The sequence below is a fragment of the Erithacus rubecula genome (genome assembly GCF_903797595.1).
Source record: "Erithacus rubecula genome assembly, chromosome: 9".
Lineage (NCBI taxonomy): Eukaryota > Metazoa > Chordata > Aves > Passeriformes > Muscicapidae > Erithacus > Erithacus rubecula.
This window is the reverse complement of record NC_136660.1, coordinates 34,861,491-34,880,244: the sequence shown is the minus strand read 5'-3', so window position 1 is coordinate 34,880,244 and position 18,754 is coordinate 34,861,491. Positions and strand designations below refer to the sequence as shown.

At 37.4% G+C, this 18,754-nt stretch overlaps 1 protein-coding gene across 1 annotated transcript in view; it reads left to right on the top strand.

The window, feature by feature from the left end:
• Positions 1-3,299: 3,299 nt before the first annotated feature.
• CFAP46 (cilia and flagella associated protein 46) overlaps positions 3,300-18,754 on the top strand; it is a 60,323-nt gene continuing 44,868 nt past the window's right edge. Inside the window, exons 1-12 of the mRNA XM_079313102.1 lie at positions 3,300-3,348; positions 3,685-3,809; positions 4,817-4,948; positions 7,743-7,807; positions 8,306-8,470; positions 9,791-9,914; positions 11,062-11,156; positions 11,924-12,031; positions 12,780-12,879; positions 14,408-14,506; positions 15,855-16,045; positions 17,949-18,177. Coding sequence (XP_079169228.1) covers positions 3,309-3,348; positions 3,685-3,809; positions 4,817-4,948; positions 7,743-7,807; positions 8,306-8,470; positions 9,791-9,914; positions 11,062-11,156; positions 11,924-12,031; positions 12,780-12,879; positions 14,408-14,506; positions 15,855-16,045; positions 17,949-18,177 — 1,473 coding nt within the window. The 5' untranslated portion in view covers positions 3,300-3,308. The remainder of the gene's footprint in view (positions 3,349-3,684; positions 3,810-4,816; positions 4,949-7,742; positions 7,808-8,305; positions 8,471-9,790; positions 9,915-11,061; positions 11,157-11,923; positions 12,032-12,779; positions 12,880-14,407; positions 14,507-15,854; positions 16,046-17,948; positions 18,178-18,754) is intronic.

Here is an 18,754-nt window from a genome sequence, read left to right as displayed (position 1 = left end):
GAGAGTTTGGCTTTTATAGTTCTATGTTTTAAATAAAAATATTTTTCATGGTACTTTTTCTGCGGTTGTTTTTCATGTAATATTTATCTAACATCTGAATCTGACTGGCACAATATAGTGGAGATTAGAAAGTCCATATGTGTTCAGGGAGTCAAATAAGGCAAATAAGGTACTGTAACAGAACCTGCTCAAGTTTGCTGGTTTTGAGCTGTTGGAAGCTTCAGGATTCCTTACTCTGGAAATATTGCAGTACCCTGTTTGAAACTCTTCCTTAGCCTTCTACAGCTCATCTCTGTCAAAGGAAAGCTCACTGGCTGGGCCTTTGTTCTGATATAGTTCCATTCCTACATTCAGTGTGTACTAGATTTTCATCAGAAGCCAAGATGGAAAAGATATACCCAGAAAATTTTAGAAGAGAATCATAGAACAGTGGGATCCTGGAGTTGGAAAAGACCTTCAGGATGCTGAGGAAACTTGAGCATCTCCCTGCCCAGGAGAGGCTGGGGGGGCAGGGGCTGCTCAACCTGGAGAGAGGAGCCCCGGCTGAGAGGGGCCTCAGCCTGGGTGTCCCTGGGTGTCCTTGAATGTCCCTGAATGTCCCTGAGTGTTCCTGGGTGTCCCTGGGTGTCCTTGAGTGTCCCTGAATGTTCCTGGGTGTCCCTGGGTGTCCCTGAGTGTCCCTGCATGTCCCTGGGTGTTCCTGGGTGTCCCTGGGTGTCCCTGAGTGTCTCTGTCTGTTCCTGGGTGTCCCTGAGTGTCCCTGAATGTCTCTGGGTGTCCTTGGGTGTCCCTGGGTGTCCTTGAATGTCCCTGAATGTCCCTGGGTGTTCCTGGGTGTCCCTGGGTGTCCTTGAATGTCCCTGGGTGTTCCTGGGTGTCCCTGAGTGTCCCTGGATGTCCCTGAGTGTCCCTGAATGTCCCTGAGTGTTCCTGGGTATCCCTGGGTGTCCTTGAATGTCCCTGGGTGTTCCTGGGTGTCCCTGGATGTCCCTGAGTGTCCCTGGATGTCCCTGGGTGTCCTTGAATGTCCCTGGGTGTTCCTGGGTGTCCCTGGGTAACCTTGAGTGTCCCTGAGTGTCCTTGGGTGTCCCTGAGTGTCTCTGTCTGTTCCTGGGTGTCCCTGTTTGTCCCTGAGTGTCCCTGGGTATCCCTGTGTGCAGGTAGGGGCTGAGCCCAGGAATTCCCCTTCTCTATTTCTTTCTCTCTCCCTCTGTTTCCCTCTAACTCTACTTCCGTCTCACTGTATTTCCCCCTATTTCTTGTTCTCTCTCTTTCTTTCTCTCTCTTTCTCTCTTTTCTATTTGCCTTTTTTTCTCTCTCTCTGTTTCTTTCTCTTTCTAACTTTCCTTTCCTTTATAGCTTTAAAAAAGCAGCAGTAGCAACTTTCAGTCACCCTGGGAGTAAATAAAAAAAAATTTTAAAACTTTTAAACATTTAAATAAATAAATTTACTCCCTGGGAGCCTGAAATTTTCCACTGCTGCACCAGACATACAGTTTTTTCTTCTTTTTATATCTACTATATAGGTACCCTAATCAGCACCCCAACCACCAGGGGAGAATTAAGCCTTTTTTTTTTTTTTTTTTTTTTTTTTTTTTTTTTTTTTTTTTTTTGCAAGTAAGGACAGCACAAAAAACGGAGGCATTGTGTCATTGGATATTTACTTACCATTTGCTATCTTTCATTCTATATAAAACTCATCCACTCCTCAGTAGATTAACTGCTTCAGTGATTTGATTATAAGTGCTTTCTAGAAACAAGTAATTAAACTTAAATAAAAACCCTAAAAGCTATCAATTTTTTGGCAACATTTGACCTCCCCAAGGGTTTTAGTCACATTTTTGAGTGTATTTTGAACCTTCAAAGTTCTTTCTGTTTTATACACAAAGACTTAATTTTCTTTGCTCTTCTGGGTTTAAACCAGATCATATCACCCAGGTATTTAATGAGGATCAATAATAAATAGAAAAATTTTAGATATCTATATTATGGTGGTGCTACTTTGGCTATTATCTACATTACAGAAGTCAGTTGAGTCAGCTGAACTTTCACACACTCATTTGTATATAAGGAGACACTCGTCTTACCTGAGCTTGGGATTTTGCCACCAAACATCCACAAGTGGCTGTAGCCGAATAAGAGTTACAAAGTTTGGGTATAAACATCAGATATAGATATAGGTATGGATATATCGATATAGACATATGCCAAGCTACAGTAAACCGTTGTTATTATCTAACATGATTACACAAGCAATATATTGCTGTCTGCAAATCAACACAGGTTTGCTATAGGGATTTTTTCCTTGCCTTTCTAGTTTCAGACTAGTTTTATTTCTGTTCATCGATATTCATAGAAGCAAGACAGTTACTTACGGGCGCTGTGGCCGGGGAGGGGTTATGTAGTACACGTAGGGACTGAGTCTACTCCTGAATTCTTTACAGACCCTTGTACTGGAACACCCTACTGGTATGGAGTTGCAGTCTAGCTCGAACAATTGAGTCTAGTTCGGTTTAAAATTGAATTTATATATGCAAACCTTTAAATGTTCATGACCACAATTATTTCCCTCACAGAATCTGGTATGACCCTGTAGCTGAGAGGCAGCGATGAGGACTTCATCGTATGTGTTGATGTCAGTGCAGCCAGGCAGCTCTTATTTTTCTTTTTCTTTTCTCCCTCAACTGCGATTTCTTCCTGCACTGGCAGATATAATCCCAATGTTCCTAGGCATTCTGTTCTGCGTTAGTCCAAAGGTTCAGCCACCGGTGTATGCTTTATTTCAAAAGGTTTCACGTCAGAAGCTCCCCACACGGGGACAAAAATTACTGGTGACACCATTTCTTAGCAGTACTTTCATGTGCAGGAAGGCATCAGTCGTTGCCTATGTCAGCCCTTGAGCCCGTGCCCGCTTCGGTGCCGCCCGTTGCCGCGGCGGTTCCCAACCCGCCCAGGGCTGGGGCCCGGCTCCTTCCCGCTCCCCGTCTGCTCCCTCTCGATACCTCTCGCTCCCTCCCGGTTCCCTCCCGGTTCCCCCTCGCTCCCTCCCGGTTCCCCCTCCCTCCCGCCCGGTTCCCGCCCGGCCCCTCGAGCGAGGCCGAGGGGCGAGAGGGAGGGAGGGAGAGAGACGGCAGGGCCGCGTGTGTTGTGGGAGCGGTGCCGGGATACGCGCCGGTGCTACTGTGGGAGCGCGAGCGGCCGAGGGGCGGCCTGCGGAGTTCGGCGGGCCCCTCTGGCAGCCGCATCCCTGGGCTGTCCGAGCCGGCGTTCGGACCTTGGGAAAGGCGCGGCCCGCGGCCCCGGCCGCCATGGAGATGGTGCTGAGGGAGCTGCTGCAGAGCGCAGGAGGTGAGCGGCCGGCCGGCGCTGCGGCCTCGTCACCGTCTGGAAAAAGACGCGAAATTAACATCCGACTTCAAACAGGAAAACAGCTTGATCCTAATCTGTTTTCTAGGCTCACTTTCTAGTGTGCTAACGATCGTGACTTTAAATAGCAAGAGAGTTGTTAATGCTTCATCTTAGAACTATCCCTAACTTCGAACAACACGTGCGTGACAGTATTTTCCTTAAACATTCTTCATTTATTTCTGCAGAGGAGAGACTGGATATCACGCAGCTCATTTGAATTCAAACATGTCAGTACACCTGGAAGCAAAAATTCTTTTTTTTTTTTTTTTATTTCAGATGTTCAGGCTTTGAAGAATGCTTACAAGTTAATCAAATCAGCCACTGAAGGACAGTTTGCACTTGATTCATCAGATAACATCAGCACCGATTTATATGTTTTATGTGCTGAACAAGCACTTCAGGTTTGTCATTTAGGTCTTTTATCTGTATTGAATAAAAACATGTATATGATGCACTGTATTTACAACTGTTACAATTGCTACTTTAAAAATCTCAGAAGCACCTGAGCAAAGTATTACACCGTTGTGGTTTTGGAGAGCAATTGTTTAAACATGCATTTTCCGTTAAAACTCCACCCCTAAATCCTCACTTCTTTATAGTCAAGCAGCGAAGTGTGGTTTTTGAAGTTTGTATTCATATCCAAATTAGCAAAGTGTATCATAGTATATACAAACAAAATCTTCCATTCCTGTTTTTTTGTGTTATGAAAAAGTTAGCATTAAGCATCTTGGTTATGGCTGAAGAAAGTATGTTTATGAACATCTGTACCAGACAAAAGAACCCTAATAAAAATACCATTCCATTCTAATGCTGAAATACCATTCCATTCTAATGATGAAAGGCTGTTGCTAATTGAAACGACTTCTATAAAATGTGGTAGAGATTTTTAATTTTCAAATATTTGTTAATATTCAATTTATGATCACAAGTAATTGGGTTTTAAGCAGACAGAGTTTGTAGTAAAGCTTCCCCCCCCAAGTTGCAATCCAGTTAAAATCTGTCTGTGGTCTGAAAATTGAGGTGTAGCACTGACAAATCCTGTCAGCTAATACCACTCCTTAAAAAAAAACCCCGTGAAATTCTGTTAAGAGTTTTGTCTTTATGTCAACAATCGCATTTAGAAAGGAAACTTTTTTTGGATACTGTAAGCAGTTCTATGGCTGACTGAGGAGTTTTGTTAAATAAAGGAGGTTTTTTTTACATACATTTGGAATGATAAAACTATGCCTTTAGTAAATGGTAATGGGCTTATACCACAACTGGTATGCATCCCTGTGGAATATTGCTTACATACTAGTATGGAGTTAGATATTACCCTTGATTAGGCATGCATTTGAAAAAGCTAACAATTCTTAATTATTTGTTGCAATTTTTTTTAATATTGAAATTCTGCTTTTTTGGGTTTTAGCTGGGATATCTGGAAATTAGCAGTGACTGTCTACAGATGTATTTTAAAGGAAGATTTCCTGTGAACCAGTTTCTTGGCAGAGCATATTTGTGCCAAGGCCAGTTGCATGCTCCACACTCTACAGATAATTTGGTGAGAAATTATAAAGGTTGCTTTATATTAAACCTGGATTTGCAAGTTTTTATTCCTAAGGTTTTATGTGTTGCTTTTGGTCATTTAAAATACACAAGGATAAGCAAGACTGTGGGAAAAATGGAAGGAAATATGAAAACAAGTAATTTGTGAGTAAATAAAACTTACCATCTGTATCACAATAATATTTCAAATATTTTGGAGAAGACAATAATAAAGAATACTAGTAAAAAATTTTCAGGAGGTTGATTGTTTTAAGTCACCCTCTTAACTTTTTTCAGACCAAATTAACTGTTGGAATAATTACTGATTTTATTTGAGAAGCATTTGGTAGACTTCCCTACCTTGGGAAGTGGAGGACTGAAGAGGCCCTCAGAGAGGTTATACAGTTCATTTCTGTGGCAGTGTATTTCCAGCACTCACCAGTAACATTTTGATGTAGTACTTGGATGTGGTTTTTTGTAATGAAAGGTGGTAGCAATTCAGGAGGATACTTCTTCTTCTGTGTGTTGCTTTGAGGTGTTACAATTCCCTACACATGAAAAGTAGTTTTTATCTCCTGCTGATTTTAAAAGGGAGTGGGACCTCTTTTATGTCTTCAGAAAAGAGATCCTTGTACTGTGATCAGTCAGCTTTCATCATCTGTTAATGGAATCTAGCCCCCAAAAATAGCCTTAACAGATGTTTAGAATTATAGGGTATTCTGAGTTGGAGGGGACCCACAAGGATCATCAAAGTCCAACTCCTGGCTCTGTGCTGGACAAAAATCCCACCCTGTGCCTGAGAGAGTTGTTCAAATGCTCCTTGAGCTCTGTTGGCCTTGGGGCCATGACCACTCTCCTGGTGAGCCTGTTCAGAGCCCAAGCACCCTCTGGGGGAGGAACCTTTTCCTGGTGTCCAGTCTAAACTCTCCCTGACGCCGCTCTAGCAACTCCCTTGGATCCTGTCCATGGTCACGGAGAGCAGAGGTCGATGCTGCCCCTCCACTGCCTTGAGGAGGAGGCTGCAGATTGCAATGAGGTCAGACTCCTCCAGGCTGAACAAAACAAGGGACCTCAGCCGATCCTTATATGGCTTCCCCACTAGGTCTTCACTACCTTGTAACTCAGAGTTTGTGTTACTTGTGTTCACAAATACACCTGAGAGATATTTTAGTAGTTTCTTTGAATAATGTGTTTGAATTAACTTTCAAGCTAGAATCTTTTCCTTGTTACATTTTCTGTACTTTCTTTCTTCTGTGAGCACATATGCAGAATAACTGATCAATGGTCGCTTTAAAACCTCATGCATGTTTGAAACATTCCATGTGTAGTTATGTTTCTAAATTAATAAACTATTCTGTTATGTTTTGTGAATCTCAGTCAAAATTTGCTGTTTTCTTCTTGGCTCTTGCTAACTTCTTAGAAGTTAAAAATACAATTAAAAGTATTGTCCTGGCTTGGTTCCTTATGTCATGTGGTGTAATGGTCTCTTAAGATATACTTTCGATTAGTTGTAAAGTTTTGTCACTGCTGTGTTCCTAGATAATTTATGAAAGTATGAATGGTGCAACATCTCATGCTAAGTAATCATCATTTATGTAGAAAAGATTTGTCCTTATTTTGGTTTCCATCCTGAGGCATCCTTCTTAATTGATTAGGATGCTCGTGTTCTTAAGGGCCAAGCGCAACTTCTCTACTTTAGTACATATTTAATCTCTGGTTTTCTCTTTATCTAGGCAGTTCCCATTTATTGATCAGTACCCTTCTTATGCTATCCCAGAGCACAGTAAGTCAGTCCCAGTTCTCTTGGAGATTTTAGGTTATCTTTTCTAGCATAATGTAGAGACTCTATCTGGTGTCATCCCACTTCTGCTCATCCAGCTCCACCTTGGCTTTGCTGTTTGCGCTGTATACTTCTTGTACACTTTGAAAAATTCCCTTATACTATCTCACCCATTTTCTTTACACCCTGCCTTCAGAAATACAGATGGGATCTTCCCTAAGCTGCGTTCTTCAGGCCAGCAGTCTCAGCTCTCTGTCTTTCCCCACAGGAGAGATGCTTCGGTTCTTCCTTGACCTTTGCAGCCCTGTCTTGGGCTCTCCACAGCATCTGTGTCTCTCTCATACTGAGGAGCTCAGAACTGGGAACAGTGTTCCTGGGTGTGGCCTCGCCAATTCTGAGGAGGAGGGAAGGATCACATCCCTCAGCCTGCTGGCCACACTTCTCCTAAGGCATCCCTGGACATTGTCAGCTGCCTTTGCAGCAAGGGAATGCTGCTGGCTGGTATTCTTCGACTTGTTGTCCACTGGGATAAGATTCCTCCTCTGAAGAGGTGGTTCCCAGCTCTTTAACGATAACAAGGGCATGCGTGTCACATCATTCTGTTGACAAATTCTTGCTGGAGCCTTTTTTAAGAAGATAATTCCTTGAGATTTTTAATGGGACAAATGAATATGATTTTTTTCCCACTGGATTTGCTCTTGGACATTTCTAAACTTTATTTGCTAAAAGTTTAAAAAGTATGCAGCTTTGTAGTTTTGGACAATTTCAGTCCCGATAATTATTATTTGGCAGAAATAAAGTAAATTCAAAGTACAGTCTTAAAATTTGAAATCAGGAAATCATATAAATAGGCTATCAACCAGTTTTTAATTATTCTGTTTCTGTAGTAATTACTATGGCCGTATGTTTTAGTTGAGATTGGTCTGAAAATAAAACTTATGAAATATGAACATATTGAAATAGGAAAAGAATCTTCTGATTTATAAAAGCCATATTCAAATTGCACTAGCTTTTCTTTTTTCTATTCTAGGAAGAGTTTGAAAAGTTTGTGCTGTTTTTTATGAAGGCAATTGATTTTGCAACCCATAACAGAAGGTAGGCCATACTGACAGGATTAATGCTAAATCCCAGGAAATGCTACTGATCTGCCTTTTCAATTCTTTGTCTTGATTTTCACTAGATAGTTGTGATATTATGGTTTTCTTTTTTAAATTTTTCCTTCCATTTTGTAACTTCTGTTACTGCAGAAATATAAGGATACTGCAGTCTTACATTGACAGGATGAACAACCCAGTTAAAAGCTGATATATATCTCAGCACTTCTTACCCTTTTATAGTTATAATCGATAGAATGAGAGCACCATGTTAGCTTATTTTTAAGTGGATAATTATTGAGTAGAGTATAGTTGTAAGAGTTACCATATTGTTCTTGTGCTGTACTTTTCTTCTCAGTTTTTAGTCACGATTGCTTCCAATGAAAAGTGAAAGTTGTACTTTTTAACTTCTTAGAAGTGTCTTACAGTACTCGAGCTGTAATTTTATCTTTATTCAAGTTCATTAAATACTAAACTTTTAAAAATTCTTATTTTTCAGGTATTTTTTTTTGATATATAATGCCTCAGTTCTTTATTGGCAACTTGTGAGGCCATTTCTTAAGCCTGGATTCCGGTATTGCCTTATTCCCAGCCTTTCACAGATTGTTACAGCATTAAACCAAATTGAAGAGCAAGACAATGAATGGCGAGCAGAACTCATGATGTGAGTTTAATTGTATTTTTTCATATGAGCATTCTGTGGTCCTTTTGGAATTGCTACCTGAGGTCTTTAATAAGGTATATTTCACTCTAATGTTGTAGATGTATTTGTTAAAACTTAATTAATAACTTTTTAAAGAGACATGAATGAGACTGAACATAAAAAGTTCTTTATTTCAGTATCTACTTTAAGCTTGAAGTTTTAGTGAAGTTTAGCTAAAGAGAAGTTTTGGAGATGGCTGGGCGCTAGATCAGATCTGAATTTTCACAGTCATTTTAGATGTTGTAATTGAGTCATTGATAGTAATTGGAAATAAATGGTGTATAAATATCAATGTTTTATTTTTCTTGCATTTCCTGAGCAAAGCTGGAGCATAAACCTTGAGATAACTGTATTGAGAAAAATAGTTTTATGTGCAAACAGAGGAGTGTCCGTGAATTTTTCAAATTATGGGTCCCACGCCCCTTTTGTAGAGATGTGTTGATCCCCTATTCAACAGATTGGTTCCAGTTCCTGTTGCAGTCCTACTATAGTTTGCTCCTTTTCGCTTTGTGAACTTTGCTGTTTCTTTGGTGTATGACTGTGGTTTATTGATATGTAGCATTTTCTTTATAAACCAGAACTGGAGGGAAGTAACAAAACATTCCAAGGGGTGTATTAATGACTGTCTTGGATACCATGCATTCAGTTTCTTGGTAGCAATCTCTTGCTGAGGTATTGATGAGAACAAACAAATGCATATGGTGTGTTTGTGTTATAAAACTAATGGTTACATTTATTTATTTTAAAGTTGTATTTATTTCTAAATTTTTTAGAATTATTATTATCGTTGTTGTTAATTTATGTGGGGTCAAAGGCTCTTTTTCAGTTAAATAAGATAAAGTATAGAAAATCCAGTAGATATATTGCAGTTTCCAATAGAAATAGTTTTCTTTTGCTAAATGGTTTTGAAATACTAGCCTTTCTAGAAGGGAGGATCTTAGAATGCTTCTCACAGAAATGTTTTTCCTCATACGCTTTAAAATAATGAATCTTTTTAATTCCAGGTATCTTGTTGAGAAAAGTTTTCACAAAAAAACCTCCACATTTTCCAAGGTTCTTACTGTGATCTACACTAAATGTGTGTTAACAGCTGTATATATCTGAAAGAAATAAAAATGTAGAAATTGGAGGATCTCTTCTGAGGCAATGCTTTATAGCACTAATTGCTTGTATTGCATTTAGAAGTGATAACTTGGATACAAAGAGTGTTAAAAATATGACTAAGAGTTATTTTGGAAAGTGTTAATAAATATTTAATGCAAACATTTATTTCATCTGCAGAAATTTACTTGAGTGCTTCCTTGATGCTTCAAAACTGGAAGAAGCAAAAGAGTTTTCATCTACTGCAGCAGTCTTTATTAAGGAAAATGTTCCAGATAAATTCTCTCAAATATTTTCTTTAATGGTAATGCTGAAAAATATTTTAAGTTCCCTTTAAGACAGGAGCTCTGTCTATGTTTCATAAGATTACAGTTATAATTGTTATATAAACTGTTTTCTTTATTTAAGTTCTATGAGCTACTAAACAATTCGGTAGATATGCAGAGATTTTCACAAATTGTATATTTTTGATGATAGAAGCTAAAGAGCTCCTTGCCATGTTCTTTTAACACATCATGATATAATGGGGATAACTGGCCAACCCTAAAAATTCTGTTTGGGATTAATTGCTATTGAAAGAGAAGGTGTAGTGAGAGCCTTCATTCTTCTACACTGTCTGTTGTCTTTTTTTCCGTTCACCCCCCCAATCAATTCATTCCAAAAATATATATTACAAATTTCTCTAACATTTGAATTAAGAGAGTCAATATTACAATATCCCAGAGGTGTGGTAATAATGAATTAATCACCCTGGGGCAAGCTTGAAATTGCTTTTGCATTTTTTAGAAGAATTACTGAGCAAAGCTGTTGACAAAAGCTGTTGGCAAAGCTGACAGTGTCCTTAAAGAGAAGAAGGAAGTAGTTCTAAAACTGTGCTTGGGCTACAGAAGTATGATCCAAAGTATTGACTGCTTTAGCAGCAGCCTACTGGAGTCCTGCAAAACTTAGTGTTCCAGTACAGCTTAAGTAAATCAGTGTTGGTAGTTGTGGGCAGTCAGCGTGAGAGTCAGAAGAAATTATCTGCACACTATTAATGTGTAACTCTACAGTTAAGTTGAAGTTATTGCAGTTTATTGTAATGTCTTCATAGTATTTTTCCCTGCCTATCTATCATCTATGGGTACAGATAAAATTTGATTGGGCATGCTTCTGTCAGCTGGATGACATAATTTCAGAATGAGTTCTATCAAAAGGTGTTAAAAATGCATTATTAGTATTCTAACTCAGAAGGTAGTTCCACAATTCTATTTCTGCTAATAGTTCTGATCCTGACTATCAGAAGGTCAGTATAGCTCTACTGGGTGATCTTTATGTTATCTATAGATTATCATAGTAGCCTCTTTGCCCTTCAAGTCCATGAAAACAGTCAACAAAGCTGCTTTATTTTAGCTGTGTTGAATGTTGGTCCTTTGCTTATTTAACCAAATAATAATTAAATTGTTATTTTATAGGTGTATCACAAACTAATGGATATTTCCCAGGTAGAGAAGGAAATACAAAATTCCATCCATCTTTCAGTTGTTTATAAAATGCAGGTGTTAAAGTTGTGAGTATGAAAATGTATCCTTCTACTTGTACTTTGATGCTTCATATTACAGGGCTAGGATCAGGTTCAGGGATCTCATACGCTTGTAGAAAAATCTACTGCAAAGTTTAATTCCTCAAAAGGAAAATTATAATGACAGTTTGTGTAGTAACTGTCAGGTCTGTCTAGAGAACACCTTCATCTAAAAAATGAGCTAACTATTTGGGAATGTAGGGATTTGTGTGTTGTAGAGATATTGCCAGGAGAAAGAATTTAAGAGTCTGAAAGACTTTTTAGTATCAAATGGACTCTCATTCTATCCTCAAGCTGTGTACAAGAAAGTAAAGATGAGGTGGGGAAATCACATAAAATACAATGTACAAATCATGAAGCATAATGTGTTTAAAACTCTTTAATTTTTAGAGGTATAAGAAAAATTTGAAAATTAGGCTTCATAGCAAAATCTCATGTAATTTTTTTTCAGTGTCTCAAGATTTCCCCATTTTAAAAATATTGATTATTTTCTTAGTGACAGTGAATTAATTTATACTGACATTATGGGAAAGGAGTCTTGCACACTTTTTTTTTGTTCTAGAATAAAATTTACTAACTTCAGACACTGAAGTTAGGTTTCATTGTTTTTTGTTTCAATTGATATTTCAATATCCAGGTAGCCCACTGAAACCTTGGAATAAGAGCCATCCATTGTGAAGTTAGGAGAGTTATGTCAAATTTTTAATGCAATAACCTTTCTCATTAAATATGACCCAATTCCTCATATGTTGCAGGCAGTGGGACACAAATATATTTCCAAGTGATGCCACCTCAAATCTGAATTCTTTATATGTGCTTTTGAAACAATATGATGTACCTCCAGCATCTGTTCTCAGTGTGAAGTGAGTTTGATTTGTCATAGCCCCCTGGAAGTTTATGATGAAGATGATCCTGCTTGGAAGTCTGTCAAAATTCTTGATGGCCTTGCAGAGATTGAACTCTTACTTAGCTGTTTGTGTTGTGTTAACACATAGGTCATCTTTAAAAAGGACAAAAATCCTGTTAGGCTTTATGACATAACCCAAGATTAAATATCTTCTTGCATACATCTGTTTGTATAACATGATTAAATCTTTCCATAATAATTTCTTATTGGTAAAATGAGATTTTTTTAAGGTCTTAAAATTGACATGTACTTTTCAGACTGTAGTTAATTTTTAACTTCTCCTGGAGCCCATCCTAACTCTTCAGCATAAGTTTGAAAGACTAAACTGACCACTATTCCCGTAGTTATATCACAGCTGTTCCCTATGGAAGTAACATTCTGTGTTTTTTATCTTCTTCAGGAATTGTTTATGCAGACTGTATAGGAGTACACTTATTATTTTCCATAAACAGATTGACGTTTGTATTTTTCATGTAGCCAACTTTGAACTCTTTCTTTTTTCCGTGTTAACTGTGAGCTTTACTAGTATAATGATAATAATAATCATAATAATATTTAACATTATAATTATAATTCCTCTAATATTCGTATGACTTTAAGGTTTTCAGATACATTGCGCAGTTCCTTACTTTCAAAGAGTGTTTTTTTAATTCCATGGAAGAGCAATATCAAATTCACTGAGTGATGTTTTTGTATTTTTGAAGGTTTCCTTTGATTTTGGAATTAGCTCGTTTTTCTCTGAAAGTAAACTGCACTGAGCTTGCAGCTCATTGTATTCTTGATTTGAAGAGCATTCCAATTACTGTAAGTTTTAATTATGTGAGATTGGATTTTTTTTTACACACCCCCTCACTCCCAAACCTCTTTTGTGTTAACATTTAAAAAATAGTACTAATGGTTCTGTGTTTGTTTTGGCAAATAAATATTTGCTCTAAATTTGTGCTTGTGTTTTAAAATGGTACCTGTGCTAGAGTTTGATTAGAAGTTAAATTCCAATTTCCATTATAATGAGCCTACTTAGAGTTACTCACAAAATTTAACTTATCCTCACAGATTTTTTTTCTAAGTGTCTGATTCAGGCCCATTATTCTGAACATTTCCTTAAAGTCTAAAATATTATACAAATCCATAACATTCCACTGGAAGATGTGTTTAAATCCCCTAGATCAAAGAGTCACAAGGACTTAATCTAAGTATTTGTGTAGGCAGTAGTGGGAAATATCTGTTATGTCCCAGCAGTAAAGAAATTTGGCTTCTATTTCAACCTTCTCCATTGGAGTTAATGTGTTTTTAAAATCTTCTTGTTGCCCAGCACCATTTGATAGTGATTTCTTGTTGTAGTAGAGTAAGATAAATCTATGTCAAAATTTCAGTTCCTTGGTTTTTGCCAAAGCACTGGCAAATTTCTCAATCATAACATGAGTTCCATCTTTGTGTGTATTTGTCATTAAGTTTTTCAAGATCTCTTCTTTTGTCCAGTCATGGGGATGTTAAATTACCAAAGGTCATGCTGATTGATTTGATAATAGCTCATCATGAATTAGGAATTGAGAGGCTGTCTAAATTTCGTTACTACACCAATTTAACACAAGTATTGTGTATCTTAGATGTTTCTATGATCCAGACATATAATTTATATGATTTAATAGTGAGCTCTTTCCTAAGATGTTAAAAGTCTAACCTAATTTTTCACTTAAAAGTTTCACTGCCCACCAAGCTGAATTCTTTCTGTCTTGACTACCTCCTGTTTATTCCAAGCATGTACCTTTTTAATAATGTTAATGAGATGGAAGAGGGCAGATTTAAATCAGATACTGTGAAAATATTCTTCCTTGTGAGAGGGGTGAGGCCCTGGCACAGGTTGCCCAGACATCCTGTGGCTGCTCCATCCCTGGAAGTGTTCAAGGCCAGGTTGGATGGGGTTTGGAACATATTGGGATAGTGGAAGGTGCCCCCCTACCCATGGCAAGGTGTTGGAACTGGATGGGGTTTAAGGCCACTTCCAACCCAAACCATTCTGTGATTCTATGATTCTATTAGAACTGAAACCAATTTGCAGTGTAGGAGGAATCAGGTTTTCACTGGTTTTCTTACTGCAAATTCTGGCAATGAACAGCTTAAAAGTTATTTTGCAGCCTCCAGTCAGTAAAAAGCGACTGTGGCTCTGACAACAAATTCTATTCCCTTTGTAACATTTCAGTTAACTGGCTAGTATAGTGGAATTTTCAGTAGGAAACTACAGTGCTGTGTTCCTGTAATTGCATGGGTTTAGTCTTTATTGTATTTCTTTTTAATTATTGAAATTGGCATTTTGTATATTGTTGCTTCATAGGAGCAAGGGAAACTTATTGAGATAGAATGTCTGGAATATGAATACGAAATGAAGAAAAATGGTGCTGAAATTGTGACTTACACCAAAGGAGTTGTTGAGGTATGTTCTTTAACTTTGAAAGTACAAGTTTTAATTTGTTAAATGTGGAAAATTGCATTCAACTGCGTGTCTTAATGACGTTATACTAATAAGGAATTCTTTTAACCTTCATATTCTCTTAAATTGGACTTCCAAGAATGAAACTGAGAAAAATAAACTGTAGTTGTGTGTTGCTCCCTTGAGTCTTCTGTCTGATCGGAGAAGTTTGTAATAATACATTACTTTCCAAGAGCAAAGATGGTTGCACTGAGGCATAAAAGGGCAACACTCTCATGTTTTCCTATTTTGCCTTCATGTGATCTCTGTTCATGGAATATCTTGGGTTGGAAAAGGCCACTAAGAATCATTGAGTCCATCTCAACTGTGATTGCATGCTATGGCCACTCTTAGACAAATTCTTATGTCAGAGAAATGCAGATTGTTCCTGATAAATTGTCACAATAGGGAGGATTTTCTTGAATTTCTGTGGTTGGTTGGCTCAGTTATAATTCAGACCATCAAAGTCAGAAGACTAAATATTAGTATTATCAATGGGATTAGAGAGATGCCTACAATGAACAGTTTAGACTAGCTGTTAGTCACCTAATGTTCCTACAGTGGGAAGTAGGAATATGTTTAATAGAAATTGGTAGTGCAAAGACTTACTCCTATCTAGGGCTGCTATCATTTTGGAATTCAGAAATTCCAGTCACCTTTTGAAAAAAACCCTCTTGTTAATGAATTCTTCATAATATGAAACAAAACTAATGCTAAAATGTAAATGATAAATGTAGGATGTTTAGGTATTTCTAAACACTAAATCTACAGTGTATGCAGATGGAGAGGGATTTTGTTTTTATTTTTTTTTGTTTCATTTTTTACTTGCATAACCTCTAAAAATAATGTCATAAATGGCATGTCTGTTCCTGTAGGTAACACTGGATTTTAGATTTAATAAGAACCAAGTTTACTTGCCAGTATGGCAAATTCCATTCATAATATTTCTTTTTTTCTTCTTCAGTACTGCCTCTTTAGGTGAATGTGAAAAAAATCCAAAACGACTAAACCTACTGAATTTACAAGTATTCACAATTATCAATTTTTTTTTATCGTAAGAATGGGGAATAGCTGACAGACTTCTGCCAGAAATTTGTGATAACAGCTTGGAGTACCTAAAAGAAATACTCCTTAGTTATCAATTCCTATATTAAAAAAAAAAAATAGTAAAGGAATTATTTAGAAAAAGTTTCTGAAGTCTGCTGACTGAAGGACTGCTTTCTACTGTTAACAGTCCTGAGATTAAAATTTGGAGGAACAAGTAAGAAATTCCATTTATTAAATTGTGCTAATTACTTCTTAATGCATGTAGGCTCAGCTGAAATTGATAAAAAATCTTGAATTAACGTTAAAACGTGCAGTTCAGTTGGGAGATCCAGGTGTGATCCAGGTTGTTTGTGCAACCCAGTGGAATCTGTGCTTGCCACTGCTACAACACAATTTGCATCAACATGTGCGAAAGCCGTTGATCTCAGTTGCTGATGTCCTTGAAGAGATTGACAGGTAATCTTTACTGCTGTGCAGTTTTTTGAAAGGTCTCAACGCATAAACTTATTTAAAAGCTCAAGTTCTGTGATATTAAGTGTCTTTGATAATAAATTCATGTCTGCATGTTGCATACATTTCCCTGTTAATCATTTAAATATAGGTTCTTTCAGGCACAATCTTACACTGTTTAATGACCTGTAACAAAAATTGAAATATTTTAGGAATTTAAAAATACACTAGTTAATCAAAATAATTTGAGAAAATGTCAAAACTGCAGTATATGTGTTGGACTGTGGTCTAGATTCTTGTGTTAACATTGCTTTTGTTGGTTAAAAAATAAAATAAAAAAAATTACTTTTGAAAAACTATAATGGCTTCTATATTACATGCCAAGTAAGACACTTCTTGCAAGATACTATTTTTGTATCTTTGATGATGCTTCTTTTTAATTGAAAAACCTACTGTATTAAGAATATGTATTATTTTGGGGGGTATATTCTTCTATTTCATGGTGTACTTAACCTTAAGCACCTAAATATTTTCACCTTTTTTGTTAATTTGAGTTGACAAGTAACCATTGCTATTTGTTACTTAGTTGAATTTGGACCTATGACTGACTGTTAAGGATAGAGATCAGAATTTCTGCAGTAGATTGAGTTGTAGCTGACATTTGAGTAGGACAGTAGGTGGTTTCTGCTACAAGTATTGCAAAGGAAGGTGAGGAATCTAGTTTCAGTGTTTCTAAAAATTTTTTTAGTTGCATGAAGAGTAGATACACACATGCATGGAAGCACATTATTGTATTACTGTGCTGTTGTTATTCAAACATTTCTTATGCTTTCCATATAGAGAATGCAAGATCAGCATAGGAAACTTTGAAATTTGTACTAAATGTTAGTAATGACAATTTTTCTCTAAAAGCTTGCAGTCAGATTTTGGAGAGATTAAAGTTTGAGGGTTTATCACATGTATATTCTTAATTATCTGGTAGACTCAGCCTGAACTCTGATGTGTTTCTGTCTCCAGAGATTGAACAAAGTAATTTGTTTGTATTAATTTGCATGTCTTACTTTTGTTTTGATTGCAGCATTAATTGTGGCTACTTTGGTACACAGGAAAAAGGTGATACTTGCTTAGTCAGGCTGGCTGTGATGTGGACATACATTAGTTCTTATGTCATATTTAATAGGCTTGAAAAGCTTTCTTCTCTGGCTTTTTCATAGCATTGCTTTAGTTTATGTGATGTTTTGGTTTTGTTCCTGAAAATAGCCAGTGGTAGCATGTGGAGCTCTGAGCTGTCGTGAGCAGCTTCCTGGGGCAGGTGATGGATAGGGAGCTGAGCGTACCTGTGCCTGGAGAACATGCAGTTTTTGGTAAAACCTGCTGGCTCCATAGAGTGGGGAGTGGTGTCAGGAACACCCGGGCAGAGACAGTGCTTAGAGTGAACGTTTATGCCTGAGCTGAGCTGCATCTTTAAGAGAGCTGAGCAAATATGACTCGGGCTAGACTTGCAGGCATATTAACTTCTACTTGAATGTTAGGCACAGAGAGTCAACTTTTGTCAAAAGTCCTTATTCATACATTATTGTTTCTCTGGCAGTTAACTGCTTTTGAAAACCTTTTCTCTTGATTTGCACACCTAACTGGAACTGAAAAAGAGTTCTACAGTATGTAAAGAAAGTTAGTCCACAAGATGTGTTGCTTTCTCCTGCAGGGTCAGTGAAAGTAATATGCAGTTAAATTTTGTTATTAATTTCAATTAGTAAAAATTAAAGAAACAAGTCAGTTAAAAAGGGAGTATCAATTTTAAAATTAGAGTCACTTTTAATTATTGAGTTTCACCTTCAGGCAAGTTTCAGTTCTAAGAGTTTTAGTGTGCCTTATTTTAACAGTTTACACATGAATTTGTCATCCTTAGCATGTTGATTTTGTTGCGTTGCCAAGTTCATATGGAAATAGCTCGTATAGAGGAAGATGGGGAAAGACTAGAGGCTGCTCTGGAGCATTTGCAAAAAGCTATGCACCTGAACAACAGTGAGCAGTATGGAGAACATCTAAGACTGAGTTTTAGGCGCCTTCGTTTGAGTGCTATGCTGTACGAGTCACCTGAGCATCGGGAGGATCAGGCGGTAATGCTGATTGAACAGGTGAGCATTTATAAGGTCTGTAGCTGGAATAGGCTTGCTTATTAAATTCCAGCAGAGGAGGGACAGCTGTTTAGTAGAACTGAATGTTAGCAGAGGCAGCATCAGCTTGTTTTCAGCAAACTGTCTTTGCTTTGTTGCCTTGAAGTGATCGTGTTGCTTCACAGTCAGGAAATTGTAATAGAAGACTTTTTTCCCAGTTCTTTCAGAGATTAGTTTTTGGGGGAAGGCAGGGAGTTGTTCATTAGCAGAAATATCAGCAAAAAAGAACAGTAGTTGTCAATAATTAGGATTTAATTGCATGAAACAGTCTTTTATTTAATGAGAAGCACAGTGTCCAAATTGCTAAATGTCCTAGCTGTTTATGAGATAAATCAGTATTATGTGACACTTACAAATGCCACTAAATAATATACTCTACAGTTACAATATAAGCATTGTCAAGGGTTACTGGATCTAATTCTGTTGTGCTGCCTTAGCACTTGCACAAAAACCATTCTGGCAATTGATCTTTTTCCTGGTTTAAATGCTTTTCCATGCAAACTTACTCTGTTTAAATGTTGCTATAAAAAAACCCACA